General features: G+C 50.8%; 1 protein-coding gene across 1 annotated transcript in view; it reads right to left on the minus strand.

Annotated features, from left to right (window-relative positions):
- ADAMTS10 (ADAM metallopeptidase with thrombospondin type 1 motif, 10) overlaps window positions 1-193 on the minus strand; it is a 43,301-nt gene extending 43,108 nt beyond the window's left edge. Inside the window, exon 1 of the mRNA XM_010014336.1 lies at window positions 106-193. Within this exon, the coding sequence (XP_010012638.1) occupies window positions 106-193 (88 nt within the window). The remainder of the gene's footprint in view (window positions 1-105) is intronic.
- Window positions 194-16,655: the final 16,462 nt, after the last annotated feature.

Consider the following 16,655-nt stretch of genomic DNA (forward strand, 5'->3'; position numbering starts at 1 on the left):
GTCCTCCTCAGCACAACATTACCCTAATACCTCCCCGAGGCCAGCATTAGGGTTCCTGCCAGCAGAGGTGAGTGGCTCCAGGTCCCATTCCCATGCAATTCCTACCTTGTGACTGGAACGTGTAACCGGGAAAGTTGCACAGAGCTGCAGTGAAGATGACAGTCCATGTGAGAAGCCTCCAAGCTATTGCCATGGTTAGCGATGCTTGTCTCAGTGCAGGGAGTATTGTGCCAGCTGAAAGGGCGCTGTCCCAACATGTCTCTCCCTCAGCCTCTGCTTATGTAGAGACAGGAGTCCTCAGTCCCTCCGCAGGCATCCTTGGCAGCTCCGTGCTCTCCCAAAGCAGCGAAGCCAACAGTGTCTTTGCCGTGTGCTGTGTGGGCTCAGCATGGGCTAGTCTGAACCCCAGGTTCTCGGTGGCATTGCCCCTGTGAAGAAGAGAGTGGGAATGAGTGAACAGGAGAGGTGGGCAGAGGGGCAACAAAGGATGGAGGAGAAAGACACAAAGAAGAAAATGGTGTGCAGAGGGAATGAGGAAAGCCTTAGATCTTAGAGAAGGGAAGAGTCAGATGGAAAGAAAGAAAAAGAGGAGAGAAAGAGGGAAGTGAATGCAACTACCATTAACCACACCAGTTCGCAGCACTGGAACGCCACGTTATCCTGCTACAGGGACACTGCACACCCAGGTACTTCCCTGGGGAGAATCCTGCTCCCAGCACAACCCCTGCCCTGCTCTGACAGTGGCACTAAAGGGCTGGTATATACCTTATACCAGAGGCAAACAGCACAGAATAGATGGGAACCCTTCGTCAACACCCCTGAGGAAGTGCAAACCAAAGAGTGATATGGTCTCAGTTACCTGATCCCTTAAAGGAGAGCGTGAAACAAAAGCATTAGCAGGGTGGTAGTGAGCAGCAACCTAGAAATCCTCTCTACTCCAGTTTCCCTGGTTCGAAATACACTTTAATGACTCTCACTGCACTGTCCTGAAAGAAGAGCACTTGCTCTCAAAGTGCATTGGCTAAACCTAAAAAAGTGATTGAAAACAAAGGACCCATTCAGTGAACTCACTCTTACTCCTCAGCCCTATCCACAAATGGATCGTGAGATTCCAATTGTATTTGTTATTTAAAATGATTTGCTAATTGCTTCAGTGAAAGATTTTTGGCTTGCAGATAATTTCCACCCAGTCTGAGGCAATTACACAAAACTCACATGGTGCTGGAGAGTTGCATAAAGCCTGTGGGTTTTGTTTCTATCCAGCGATTCAGTGACGTCTGCAATGAAAATGGCACATACCTAAACACCACCCAGAGAATCCCAAATATCTGAGCAGTGATGCTCTGCTCTAGAGCAGCCCAGCAGCAAAATGCAAATGTTCCTGCAAAGGCAACAGATAAACACATACGGAAGCCTGACATCAGACCAGAGACGCAGCTACAACTCACAGATGGTGCTGGAACACGGGGGGGAACAGCAGGACAGAGGATCCTGAGCTGCTGGGAAGATGAGGCTCGGCTGGAGACAGGAGGGTGGTGCTCTTTGCAAAGGTGTCAATAGCTATGGCTTGTGTGTGGTCCTCATCCCAGTAAGGAAACACTTGGAATAACACTGTTAACCCTTGCTTCGCTCTGCTCTTGTGTGTTTTACATAGCAAAGACTCCTGGCTAGATCACAGGGCAGGAGAGCCTGGTTCCTCCTCAGGTCACCTCGTGTCCTATGGGGAGTCCGCAATTTACTTCAACTTCTATTTTTCCATCTATACTATGCAGTTAATGTTATTTGTGCTGTGGAGGCTCGTAATAACACCCATCCCAGGCCGGAGGCTACATAGGTTAGGTAAAAGAAGAATCACAGAATCATAGAATCATGAAATGGTTTGTTGAGAGGGACCTTAAAGCGCCTCCAGTTCCAGCCCCCTGCCACGGGCAGGGACACCTTCCACTAGAGCAGATTGCTCCAAGCCCCTGTGTCCAACCTGGCCTTGAACACTGCCAGGGATGGGGCAGCCACAGCTTCTCTGGGCACCCTGTGCCAGCGCCTCAGCACCCTCACAGGGAAGAGCTGCCTCAGAGCTCATCTCAATCTCCCCTCTGGCACGTTAAAGCCATTCCCCCTTGTCCTGTCCCTGCAGGTCCTTGTCCAAAGTCCTTTTGTTAAATGTAAAAATGCTGAGAGGAACAACCATGCACCCTTAAATCACAATTTGGAGTTCCATATTTAAAATGTTAGGATTTTTGACTGCTTATTTACAATTAAAAATAGCCAAAGACCATCAGCGAGGCCTGGGGCCGGTCTCCCCAGTCCCTGATGGTGCCACTTGCCAGGTTGGTTTCTGCAAAGCCTGGACACAGCACCCACGACGGTGACTTCGAAGACTGTGCACACAATCAGCAACTATGAGAATAAACTGCCTGATGGGTGAAAAACTGTCTATAGCTCATCTTGGGCTGCTCCACTCACCCAACAACAGGTAAAAGGAAGCAGATAGTGGAGGCAAGAGGGATGGGCAGGAATTCTTCTGCCTTCTTCCACCACAACACGAGGATGCTGAGATTAGCACTGTGGGTCCATGAGGCCATGTCCACCTGGTGACAGCATCCTCTGGAGCATCACCCACCAGCTGCAGCATAGAGAGGACAGAGTCAGGGCCATGGCAATGCACGGCCAAGTGCTGGGGATGCTGCAGGCTGCTCTATGCCTGCTCCCCGCTGGGTTGTGGGAAGTGATCTGGAAAAGGGAGAAGGCAAAATGAAAGCTGTCCATGCTGCAGCCCTTTCCTAAGTCAGCATTTTTCAGCATCTATTAAAGCTTGAGACTCCAGCTTTTAAACCCTGTCACGGCTCCAAGGTCTGTGGACAGAAAGCTGCTCAGCTGAAGTGTATTTTCTCCCGGGCTTCACACTACTAATTTTGCTTGTTTTCCAGCTGTTGAACCTGCTTCCTCTAGGCTGTCGTTATTTCCTGTCCTTCCTCTGCCTCTTCGTGACCCTGAGCAGCAGCAGCCGTGAGTGATGCCCCCATGTCCCCTCTGCCCTTCCCCTTCAGTCCTGGCTCCTCAGCATCCCCCGGAACAGGGGCCACAGGAGGGAGCTGCAGGCGCCAAGACCCCGCAGCCCCCAGCTTGGGGGAAGCAGCAGCACAAGTCAGGAATTACAGCTGCAAAATTCCCATAAGCCAGGCTGGGGGAAGGGCCCAGCTTTGATTCCTACAGGAAAACATGGCCCCTACCAGCAGCACTTCACTTCCGAGACCCCAACGAGCTTGTGTCCAGCAAAAGAAGGACCTGGTGCTCTCCTCCTTGCCATGGAGGAGCACAGCTCTGCAGCTGCTTCAATACATAGAAACTTTTCCACCACCTCATTTGTCAGGCTTTGCTTTCAGATCAGCAACAACCGGACAAGCCCGAGGAGCCCTGGCCCATGTCAGGACCAGTGGGACACCAGTGGGGATGGAGGGGCTGCGGGGAGGTCCAGGCCATGGGGTGACCTCTCTGGTCTCGTGCCTCCCTCGCTTGGGCCGCTTCCGATTTGCTCCTTCCCGAGGAATTCGTTGTCCTTGGCAGGCGCCCCGCGAGCGGCTGACGCTCCCGCTCCCCGCGCCAAGGTGGCTTTTGCTGCGTGAACCCGTGGGCTGGGAAGAGGCGGCGGGATGAGGGGAATGAGGCTGCTGCCACCGGGGCCGATGGTGGCTTCGAGGTCACCTCTTCCCACACCAAGAAAAACACGGGAAAAAGGGGGAGAGGGGGATATGGGGCTGGGGTTTAAAATTCAAGCTGGAATAAAGCAAAAAGAGAAAAGAAAAAAGAAAACCAGATGACAACTGTTACTAATTTCAACATCGGCGGCGGGATGAGGGGAATGAGGCTGCTGCCACCGGGGCCGATGGTGGCTTCGAGGTCACCTCTTCCCACACCAAGAAAAACACGGGAAAAAGGGGGAGAGGGGGATATGGGGCTGGGGTTTAAAATTCAAGCTGGAATAAAGCAAAAAGAGAAAAGAAAAAAGAAAACCAGATGACAACTGTTACTAATTTCAACATCGGGACTGCAGACAGAATTCCCTGAAAGCCCGGCTTTTTGGCCGGGGAGGCAGCTTTATGGGAAGGTAATAGGAAGCAGATGGGCTCTGCTCGGGGCCAAGAGGAAGGTTCAAGGTGCCTCCTAGTGCAGAGAAAAGGAATTTAACTGCTTTTAAAGATGCAGAGCCCAGCAGCTTCCAGGTTTCTCATCCAACTTTTGCAAATTATGAGCTCAGGTGTCCTTTTCCCTTCTTTGGGAGAGAGAAATAAACACAAACACAGATTTCTGCTTCCAGCTTTCCCCGGTGGGAGGAAATACTTGCAGCACCCCCCTGCAGCCCCCGGCCCTTCCACCGACATCTTCCCGACATGCAGTGCCTGTGAGCAGTGAGAGCAGGGAGAGCAGAGTAGAGAGTGCAGAGCAGGGCATCCCATGACTGCACTGCTTCACCCTCAACAGCATTTCTGGTTTGTGCTACTGGCAAATAGCATTAATGAATGAATGAAAGTCACCAGTCCTCATGGTTACTTCTTTCCTCTGTAAAAGGGGCCATGGCACTTCATAACCATGTTGGGGTTATCTTCACGCCGTGTCCCACAGCTTGGCCAGCGTTGGTACCAGCTCCCTCCTGACCCTGCCAACGGGCTGAGCAGCACTTCAGGCCCTGCAGGAGGGCAGCTATGTGGCCATTCTACACACAGCAACGAAGGGGTTTCTGCTTTTCATCCACTCCAACGTGAAACTGTCCTACCAGTTCTGAAGTTATCACTGGGGGAAGAGCTGCAAACACACAGCTCGCTCCACGGGCATCATGTTCTTCGCTAAATAGGGTGGACACTGCAGGGTGCTGGGATGTGTGGCTCATGCCAGTGCTACAGAGAGGCACTTGGCAGCAGCATTACCAGATTCCTCAGGCTTGCCCGCCACCCTCATGGAACCCCTGCTCTGCATAGTGCACTGTTACCTACTGCCTGTTCTCATAGCTGCCCACCACAGCCACACTGCAGACCTCACAGTGCCTTTAGCTCATGGATGCTGAGCCCAAAGTCACCATGTTTTCTGAGAGAACAGCCCCCCTCTCACCTGCTGCCGCTGCTTCATGGAGGCCCACAAGTTTTGGCTGTAAAACTTTGGCTGAAATCTATGTCCCACATCCTGCTGTAAGCATAAATCCTCTGCATGGTCTCTAGGGACTGTCCTCATTTCAGCCCATGGTGCTCCACTCAGGGGACACTCAAAAAACCATCATGTGCCTGAACTGCAGAGCAAGGAGACACCTTTGGACCAGCAGCTCCATCTCCACCTCCCTGCGAGAGCTCACAAAAGCATGAGCACTGGGGAAATTGTTTTATCAGGGACTGGAACATCTTAAAAGCAAAAGGTCTGCCAGGCAGTGGTCAAAGGCAGCCCTGGTGAGTCTCCAGAGTCAATGCAATGGCACCTTTGTGTGATCAGCCTTGTGGAGAGGTGCATGTGTAGCTCTCCAGCACTCGTCCAAAGGCAGCAAGCAGAAAACCACCCCCTGAGACCAAGGCCAGCCTTCTTGGCTTAAGAAAACACACAGTCAGATGGCTCATGGCTTGGAACAGCCATAGAAACCCCCCAACATACCAAAAACAGTTCTCAAGGAAAATTAGTCCTTATCTCACATTTCCAACCAAGCCCATCAAACATCAACTTCCATACAGCTGATCAGCACTCCTAATTTAGCCAGCTTCTTGGTCCGTAATGGAGGAGTGGGTAATGTCAGTCACTACTGCAGCCAGAAATCAGAGCTTGGCCCTTACAGACACACATGGACAGGGGCTGCTTGCAGTTCACAGCCAAAGGGGACATGTCCTTCCTCTCCCTGCACCCAGCCACTCTCCGTACCACCAGCTCTCCCACCTCCACCAGCACCTCCAGCTTCTCCTCATCATTTGCAGCATAAGGAGGGGAAGGGAAGGGCAGCAGGGGACAAGGATAGCCACTGACCACACGAAGATGCTGCAAGGGCTGGAGCAGCTCTGCTCTGGAGCCAGACTGAGAGAGCTGTGCTGGGGCAGCTGGAGAAGAGAAGGCTCCTGAAGGGCAGACCTTAGAGCAGCTCCAGTGCCTAAAGGGGTTACAGGAAACCTGGAGAGGAGCTTTGGACAAGGGCCTGTAGGGACAGGACAAGGGGAATGACTTTAACCTGCCAGAGGGGAGATTGAGGTGAGCTCTGAGGCAGAAGCTCTTCCCTGGGAGGGGGCTGAGGCACTGGCCCAGGGTGCCCAGAGAAGCTGTGGCTGCCCCATCCCTGGCAGTGTTCAAGGCCAGGTTGGACACAGGGGCTTGGAGCAACCTGCTCCAGTGGAAGGTGTCCCTGCCCGTGGCAGGGGTTGGAGCTGGATGAGCTTTAAGTTCCCTTCCAAACAAACCTGTTTTGTGACTCTGACACTCCGGCCTCCTTCCCTTGAAACTTCTCCCAAATCACTTCTCACCATTTCTACATCCCTCCTTCTCACCACCTTGACTCTGTGCACCCTGAGGTAGGGCAATAGCCAGGTCTCTCCCTGCGGGTGCTGCTGCATTCCCAGTGCAGCCTGGGGTTGCTGGCCCATTGTGCTCCCCTACGGTGATGGGCCAGGGTGACGGGTGTTCCATGCCTGCACAGTCACCACCCTGGCTCCTGGCAGGTTCGTGCACGTTCCTGAGGACAAAGTAAACAGTACTGCTCCCCCCACCATGCTGCACCTCCTGCTTCCCAAGAACTTTCAGCAAGAGCCTGTCCTGATATTCCTGACAAAGTATTTTGCTGGACTACTGAGCTGAAAACATGCTGAGTTGCAGATGGCAGAAGTCTCTTTGCAGCCATCCTGCCAGCATGACAGGACTTCCACTGGGAAGTCATTTCTCAGCTCTAGAGTAGCATTAAGGGTTAAACCCAGACGAATCAGCATTAACTCAGCAGCAGCTCACTGTGAGGAGCATTGGTTGCAGCTTGCAAAAAATGGGTTAAAGTCACAGGTCTGCAGAACTGAAAACAAGAGCTTGAACTGAGTCTGCTTTGCTGCTCCAAGCCTGGCCTCTCTGGGGGCACAGCAAGCAAAGAATTAGAAACACGTAGTTATCACTGTTCACCAGAAAACAGCAGCCTCCAGCCATGGGATGGTTCCTGCCTACACTGCTCTACAGCAACCCTTTAGGATCCTCTCACCATCCCTCTGGTTGCTCCCTGTTATCAAGCCCATGCTGGAGTACAGACAAGGGCTTTTGCCTTTTCTTTTCTCATGGGCTGCAAGGGGACCTATAACACTTGCTGCAGCCCCTCTCTTGTAAGAGCCGTTTCATCTCACCCCAAGAGCAGCTCTTTACAGACACCCATTCCAGCGACTCCAGGGTCAAACGGAGAGTTTGCCTGGAGGACAGATGCAGCTTTTGCACTGTTAAAATAAGACCCAACCCTAACCAAAGGCAACGTGGGAATTCCACACTGATGCTGCCAGTCTGAACCCCAGAGGCGAGGGATGTGCTCCTGGGTCCCCATCCCCCTGCCAGCACTCTGGTGCCTGGGGGTGAGCAGGGAACACCCTTGCTGCCTTCGGACCCCCGGCTCCATGTTCCAGGCTCGCTGCTGCACTCCACACGGGCCCTGCTGTGCTGCAGCTGGGCACACCCTCCATCCCTTTGTACAAGCAAAGCTTCCCAGGGGTTTGGGCTCACTCCAGTACTGTGTGGGAGTAGCTTTTCTTTTTAAAACATGAGAATTGTTTTACAGTCAAGTCTATTCAGCGCAATCTTAGTGAGGAAAGGACTGAATTACTCCCTTGCTCCTCCCCAAAATCCAGTGGGATCTTTCATTTCACCAGCAAAAGGGGCAAAAGCAACCCATGACAAAGGGAGGGCACACGACTGGAGAGCTGGGAGCACTGACCTCTCTCTGACTGCTTTGCTTTCTGGAAATCCTATCTCTCCATTACATAAGGATCTGGCCCTATCTGGAAAGCTGGGGTCACTGCATTTGTCCAAGTGCGGTAAAATGCTTGGAGGTCCTCGACAGGAAAGCCTGAGAGAAATGCCAGCCCATCTTATCATCGGGGAGAGATGTTCTGCATGGGGCAGTGCAAGCCCCAGGGCTGAGCCCAAATCTAGCTGCTGGACCAGCCAGCTTCAGCCGGATGGAAGGTGGCTACCAAGAACCCAATGCTCCCAGCCTCGGACTTGTTTTGCTTTAAGGAGATGACTCCACCAAGCAGGTCCACTTTCAGACAGGACTTATGCAATAGTTTGGAGCCGCTCCACGTGACCCAGACTTGCTGGCCCCCTGCCACCATGCTCCTTGCTGGCTCCAGCCATGCACAAACCAGCAGAGTTAAAAAGACAACCGAGCAGTCACTAACAGAAAGTGCATCTCGCCTACCATGCAGCGCCGCTGCCAACCACACGCATGCACCCTGCATGGAACTATGCACGTCACCCACACACATGCAGATCACCGGTGGCTGCTGCTTGTGTGTGGCTGTGCACATGGATACACGCTATCTGTATAAGGATACACGCTACCTGTATGAGGATACACACTACCTGTATGAGGATACACACTACCTGTATGAGGATACACACTACCTGTATGAGGATACACACTACCTGTATGAGGATACACACTACCTGTATGAGGATACACACTACCTGTATGAGGATACACACTACCTGTATGAGGATACACACTACCTGTATGAGGATACACACTACCTGTATGAGGATACACACTACCTGTATGAGGATACACACTACCTGTATGAGGATACACACTATCTGTATAAGGATACACAATATCTGTATGAGGATACACACTATCTGTATGAGGATACACACTACCTATATAAGGATACACAATATCTGTATGAGGATACACACTACCTGTATGAGGATACACAATATCTGTATGAGGATACACACTATCTGTATAAGGATACACACTATCTGTATGAGGATACACACTATCTGTATAAGGATACACAATATCTGTATGAGGATACACACTACCTGTATGAGGATACACACTACCTGTATGAGGATACACACTATCTGTATAAGGATACACACTATCTGTATGAGGATACACACTATCTGTATGAGGATACACACTACCTGTATGAGGATACACACTACCTGTATAAGGATACACAATATCTGTATGAGGATACACACTATCTGTATAAGGATACACACTATCTGTATGAGGATACACACTACCTGTATGAAGATACAGGTTATCTGTACGAAGATACACACTACCTGCAGGACGCCTACGTTCGCTACCCACATGCCCTCTGCATGCCACCACACACCACTGATACCTGTGGGTATGCCATGCACAAAGACTGGTTTTATATCTAGAACAGATATTCCATGTCTGCATCGTTGCCTTCTGCCTTCATAAAACTACCCCTTCTCTCTGCTGGGTTCAGTACAGCCAGGAAAGAATCCAGATCTGAGCCTTCTTCGCACAAGCATCTCCCCTCCTGTGCTCCCCACTGCTGCCCCTGCACCAGCATGGAGCAAGCCCCACTGCTCTGCTGTGCTCTGGATGCCAGGAAACTGCCCCAGGCTCTGGGAAAGGCCAGGAGCACTCACATCTCACACCTCGGAGCCTGCAGGAAGCAGGCGCAGCCATCTGCATCCCGGGGGAGCTGGCTCCAGCACCAGCCCTCCAGCAGTCTTTGTGCTTACACAACACGGCAGCACAAGGCGCCCAGCCCTGGGGTTGCATAAAGACAAACACCCTCCCGTGCTAGCACTGAGCTCCACTCACCTGCAGAACCACCACCACGATTCTCCAGGGGGGATCTGCTCTGAGAAAGAGATGTGCTTTTTGTTCCAGTTCGGGCAGTGGCACATTTTACACAGTTAACAGCTTACAAAGACCTGTCACAGCTCACACACCAAGTGTGGCACCCTAAATTTGACTCCTTCCTCAACCTGGCCCCAGGGCAGGGCTATACCCTTTACCTCTGTATTTCCCAGAAGGGCTCTGAGAAGCACCATGGGGCCAGCAGTGAGCAGAGAGATCAGCAGCTCCTTCTAGCACCAGCACAGCACAGCATCCCCAAGCAGAGCAGTGCCTAATGCTGCACCCAGCAACAGCACAGACCTGCGCAGGGGCTGGGATCCGCAGCACTGCCTGTCTCCAGCACCCGTTGCTGATTTGGTCCTGCCAGGCTGAATCAAAGTATAGCTGAGGATGGAAGGGACTCAAGGGGACCTCTGGTCCCACCCCACTCTCAGAACAGCATTTACTTTGACATGAGATCAGATTTGGATCACAAACCCCAGACTATCTCAGGGGCTCACACACAGAAATGGCTTGGAGGAAACACAGTGAGCTGTGAGCAGGACCCTACAGCAGCAAAGTCAGTTTGGACCATACTGTCCTTCCAGGAAATCAGAAACATGTCCTTTCAGAGAAGTGGCTGCATCATGGTGACATAGAGAAAGGGAGAGGAACCCTGTCTGGCCAGAGGGGTGCCTCGTCCTGATCTGCCCTGCCTGCTTGGCTGTGTGCTTCCAGCACCTCAGGAACAGGACTCCCCTCTGCAGAGGTGCAGGAAGCACCCAGCCTCCCAGTGCACTGAGAGCATGATAACACAAACCCAGCCTTAGCTTCTGCCACCATCCCCACAGCCTCACCTCCCTTCAGCATCTCCCTGCCGGCAGGTGAGTGCTCCCTGCTCTGTTTCACAGCAGGGCAAAACCAAGGCAAGGATAGAAGTGATTTGGTGACAGCCAAGCAGGAAGTCTGTGCAAGAACATGGCAGCTCCATGCAACCACCCTGGGGCACCCTTCATGCAAGGCAGCGTGAGCACCCACAGAACCCAACACATTTTACCCTAGAGGAAAGTGCCAGGGGAGCTCTGCAGCAGGATGAAGTCTTGCAGATCCCATCGGGCTGTGGGCTCCTTCCTGCCCTCACAGATCTGCAGATCATCCAGGTTCCAGCTCCCTTAAGCAAGCTCTGAGAGATCTGCTGCGTGGAGAGTTTATGGGCCCTTTTCCCCTCCCTGCAGGTTCTCTGTTCAGGGAAACATATGGCCCAGCTGGTTTGGATTTGCTGGGGTATGGCAGGGTGAAACAGCACATGTGGCTTCCCAATGAGGAAGCTGCAGCCCAAAGGCCACCGAGTACATTTCTTTGTGCCCAGCCATGGAGGGGCTGCCTTCATCCACGGCCAGGGAACGAGGAGCCGCTAACCCCGACAGGACTGAACTCATCTTTTGCACCATGGTTTTGACTGAAGCTACTTCGGGGTGAAGTCTTGGTCCTGTTAAGGTCAGTGGCACAAATCCCACAGCGGGAGGTCGGGATTTCACCCAGAAGTTCAGCTCAGCTGGAACCAACATTTATGAATGTTGGAAATCAGAAGGATTTGCAGAACTGCACAGGAATAGATTGCATTTAACTCATTCTTCCTTTAAAAATTAAGCTACGATGGAAGAGTAGGAAACAATAGCAATAGCAGTGGGTTGGGATGAAAGACAGATACGAAAAGACACTGAACAGTCAGACATGGCATACCCCAAGCATTCTTTTCCCAGCCTGGGAGAATGCAGAAGGTAGATAGTAGCAGCAACGGAGCAACCGGGTGGAGATCCTGCACTCAACACGTGCCTCTGACATTACTCCACTGAAGTCAGATGGAGCTAAAATATTTTGGCAGAATTTCCAAGTGGTGAATATCCCAATTCTTGAATTGGTTGCAGACTTAGTTGAAGGCACTCGCAGTCACCAAGATGGGAAAATTTGCTTTCATAATGTCCCTTTAAAACCTCCTTCTGTGTTGAAAAATGAGTCTGTGTCCAGGCCGGTGGTTTTCCATATTTCACACTCCTCAGTCACTGCATGAGATCTGACCTGCTTACAGATTCCCAGGAAATGTCTGTAACCACTCGCCCTGCAAACATTTCCTATGGTGGTGGGGTCAAGCGAAGATCTTTTTGACTTGCGTGTCTTTAGCACATCTGAGCTGACCTCATCCAAATCACTAGTGAATTGTTTCTGAAACTTAGACAAATTTGGTCCAAATTCTGTTTGTTTTAAGTTCATTTGTGTTAACTTGAGATCTAGGCAGGACAGGACGTGACAAACACATCCTGCGGTGTTTCTGGCTTAGAATGAACTAATTGCTGGAAACTTGGCAAGAAAAGTGGTTTTTGGAGTTGGGGGTTTCAGATAAGCTTTAGATAAGCACTTGAACAGAATCATCCCCTGGGTGGGCCTGATGCAACCTGTGCTGAAAAGCCCTCCATGGACTTGCTCCTCTGGGCAGCTGAACCCATGCTGCCTCTGGACCAGGGCTTCGTGTGATGATAAGCACACTTACTCCTCCCCGTAACAGTCTCTAGGTGGCCTTGAGCCATCAGTGATAATAGAACCTCTCAGTTACAGGTTTGCATGTTGGTGTTCGAAAGGCCTCTTGCATGAGGAGCAGACACTTTTTATGTTGAGCAGGCAATACCTTCCCTTAGGGCTCCACTTCATACCCCATTGACTGCTCGCTCAGTTGCAGCTTATTGGGATCTTCCTCTGCCAAATGAAACAGTTCAGCCCCTGAGTCTTATCTGGGAAAAGCATGATTTACAGGAGATGACAGGACCTTTCCCATTCCACCCAACAAGCAGCTGCTTGGGGAATGCAACTGGAGACACACCAATGAGCACTGGAGGCTTTATGGATCTAAGGAGGAGAAGGGAAGGAGAGGGAGCTGCTGTGGGGCAAAGCAGGAACAACGGGAAGCTGAGGATGGAGCAACTGGAGCACTCAGTGTGTTCCATATATGGAGAAACTCTGTGACACTGGAACAACCCCCCAAGAACTGGAGGACGCCTCACTGACAGAGGCATTTCAGGCTAGTCCAGGCAAGGCTCTGGCAAGCAAAGCGGAGGGATCACCCCTGCACTAGCTGGGGAATTACCTGGGCACCTGACAGAGCCTTTCCCCTTCTACAACCCATAGCACGGGGGGACCAGAAATGAACAAAGACTTCAAACATCTGCCTGCTCTCACCCGTCATGCACTAGATCGCACGCTGTCACCACGTGATCTCTGCTAATAGCAATATTGACAACCACAATAAGAAACAGAACTCTGGTGTGGCTATCTCCAGCCAATATGGGTCTTGGCATGCACTGAAACAAGAAAACAACAACCCCTGCCCCAAGGTTACATCCCTGCATATGCTTGACCAGAAATGTCCCCAGGTACCTGCCCCAGAGCGTGGCTCTGACCAGTGTGGCCCAATCCTTCCCCCTTGGTTGATTCTTCCCCTCTGGAAGCTATTTGCCAAGGTTATTTTATAACCTCCTTTCTATTTATAGCACAGCTCCTTCAGCTTTAATGAGATAATCTTCTGGCATTTCACCATCACTAATATTTACTTTGATGTTTAAAATAACATGTTCTGAGGGATTGATCTTTCGAAAAAAAAGAAAAAAAAACCCCTTTAAAACATAATCAAAGCAAAGAAATACACGAGTAGTGCAATGGGGCCAAATGCCTGGTGATGCCCACAAACTTAATGACATTGCAACTTTTTCAGGGCAGACAGTTTATAATCCTCTGACCACATCGTACAGGAGGGGAAGAGGTATTGGCAGCTCCTGAAGATGGAGAGAGACAGCAAAGGAGGGAGCACAGGATGTGTTTATTCTCGGGAATGAAGACAGCAAGGAACGTCTAATTTTGCCACAGGGATTATAGCTTTTGCTTTCTGTAATTGAGAGCTTTGCCCACGGCAGCTCTGGAATAGACAACTGTATTTTAGAGCAGCAAACATGATCGGATGGCTTAACGCAATAAAGAAAGAGGAGTAGTGTGGGGACAGAGGGAGACGAGGGAGCCGCGAGTGCAGATGCCTGACTCCTGCTGCCTGCAGACACTTTGAAACACAACCCTGCATTTTTATGGAAACTCTGAATGTTGGAGAAGGGTGAACATGGTTTTCATTCTCATAAATGTTTTTCCAGCGTGCAATGCTCTTCGGGCTCATTCCTTCTCCAGGGAGACGGTTCTGATTTCAAAGAACATTCGCGTTCCCTCCACCCCGGACCACCCCACTCCAACCTCAAAGAGGCTTCTCTGGAAAGAATTATTTTAAGGAGTGTTTTACCTTTTCTAGTGTTTTCCTTTCTTTCTTCTTTTCCCCCTTTTAATTCTTTGAGCTTTTTTCTTCTTCTTTTTCTTTTTCCCAGCAGCAGCCAAAAGCTTCTCTCTCCCCCTCAGTCCTGCGCGTGTCAGAAAGTTTCCAGGCTGAGGGTTTATGTCGCCTTCCTCAATAACCTTCTTCTGTCAGACCCAGGCAGCACTGGAGCTAAAGCCTTTGCTAAGAAGTCTCCTTTCAGGAAGTGAGCAGTAATAAGAGAGCAGCTCAGAGGCAGCATGGAGAGGGGCTGCTCAAATAAAAAAAAAAAAAGGAAAAAAACTTTGCTCAGGAATTTTGCCAGGATTATCCAAAAAAAAAAAAAAAAAAAAAAAAAAAAATTCCCCAAAGCCAGAGGGCTGTAAAAGTCCCGCCCTGGCTGCTGACATCAGTGCAGAAGGCAGGTCTTGCCTGCAACAGTATAAAACTAGTCGGCTTAGTCTTCCTCCAAAGGAGCAGGCAGTGATCTTCCCTGGCTCACAGGCTGATCCAGCACCCCAGTATGAAAGTGATAAGGCAAAGAGGTCACTCTGATGGTGGCACACAGCACACAAAGCACATAAAGCAAGCCAGGATTCGGGTGTTCCCCCCTTCCAACAGCTCCCATCCTTCATTTTAACTGTAGCTTTCAAACTGCTTTTAAAATGCCAGTGCCCATCTGATGAAATGGCCTTACTGAAGGTCTCTGTGCTCTCCAGTGGTGTTATGTATTGGCTTTAAGTTTAAAAAAGCCCTCAGGAACTTGCTCATGTTTTAAGAAGTCCCTTCCCTCCCCAGTTACATCATTTTTGCCCTGCTGGCTCTGGTGCTGCCATAATTTCTCCTGTTCTGCTGCCACTATGGAGTGTCCCACAGAGGACAATACATTTCTGAAGTAAAGAATAAACATTGAAAATACACTAAAATGTTGCTTGTTTCAAAACAAAGCCCTCTCAGGACACATTCAACAATAAGCAACCATAAAGGGCAAGAGCTCATTTCCTTCTTCCTTCTGAAGTCATCTTTTGAGATTAGAAAGCTGAATATGTAGGGCTTGCTAAAGAGAGAATTACCTGGAAATTCTGCAAATATTATAAAAACAGGTGCCTCCACCTTGCCAAGTGCTGCCCAGCTTTTCCCTGGATACAGAGAAGGGCCTTGGGGAAGGACACAGGGAAAGGATGGTAGGACCAGGCAGTGGTCCTGCAGCCTGAGCCCACCTCTGGGGACAGAAGGACCCCAAAACCACGTCTGAGGAGCCTTTTAAAAGATCTGACTGAAGAGTAAGGAAGTGAAAAGTTCCTGGTGGAAGAGGTAAGCTAAGTCTTAGACCAAGCTCTTGACCATGAGACCCCTCTGCCCAGGAGCATATGGCAAGGAGGGGCTCTGTGAGGCAGGTAGGGGGTTTGCAGCCCTCTGGTGTGGATGCCACGTCTGCAGGACAAGCAGCTCCTCCAGATTCCGTGTCCTGCCCTGGCCCTTCTAGGTCAGTACATTGCCAAATCCACAAGTTCCAGCCCTTGGGCAGGCCTGAGCAGCCAGCACTCTTGGTAATGGTCCTGGATGCCACCCAGGCTGACCGAGCACTGGTCTGTAACCATCTGGCCATTAGACGGGAATGGAGAAAGAAAAAGCCACAAGGGCTTTTTGTCCCAGCCCGACATTCTACCCGAATGCTGGCCATGGCATGCCTAAGAAAAGCGATTAAAAAGAAAGCATGAAGCTGTGGTGCTTTTTGTGGTATATCCTCCTACATCCACCGCTATCAAGAGACTAAGTGCAGGGCTGAACCTAAGCCAGAAGCTGCATCTTAGCATTTAACAGCCATAATTCATTTTCTTCCATAAGTTTGTGTAAACCCTTATTGAAGCCCTTTGAACTCTGCTCCTTGGATGGAGCAGCAGTGTGACCTGAGCAGGAGATGCCCAGGAGGGACCTCCTGAGCCTCTGCTGTTCTCGAAGTTTTTGGTATTGCCTGGTAGATGTGCTCGTCCTAATAGCCCTGAGAAAACAAGGGAGAACATCCTTTGCTCCCAGAAGGAGATGCCAACAGTGAGAGTTCACAGCTCCCATCCCCTGGCGCATCCCAACACATGCATGAGGGCCACTCTTCCTCACATGTGTTCGGAATGGAAAGGCCTGGCTCTCCATTTGAAAACTGAGTTCAAAGGGGCTGGAATTGCTGCGCTGGATTTTTGGCCGATTCCCTGGCTGGGTGGAAAGAGCAGTTTCCTTCCTCCCCCAGCCCTGTTGGCCATTGTTTGAGCCCCCAGAGTACATACACACAAGAGCAGCTAAACAAAGTATTTGGGGGTTAACTGACTGGTGCTGCTTCTGGCCGGGGAAGAACTAATTGCCCAAAGCATGGCCCAGAGCCATACTGGAGGCTTCTGTCTGCTGATGCTTGTCTCCAAACGCACTCAGGGCATAATGAAGAGGGACTGAGGTCCAGGTGTCCATCTTCCTTGCTCAGCAGCGAGCAGTTCATTGCTACCTGTC

The sequence above is a fragment of the Nestor notabilis genome, unplaced genomic scaffold (genome assembly GCF_000696875.1).
Source record: "Nestor notabilis isolate BGI_N333 unplaced genomic scaffold, ASM69687v1 scaffold13515, whole genome shotgun sequence".
Classification (NCBI taxonomy): domain Eukaryota; kingdom Metazoa; phylum Chordata; class Aves; order Psittaciformes; family Psittacidae; genus Nestor; species Nestor notabilis.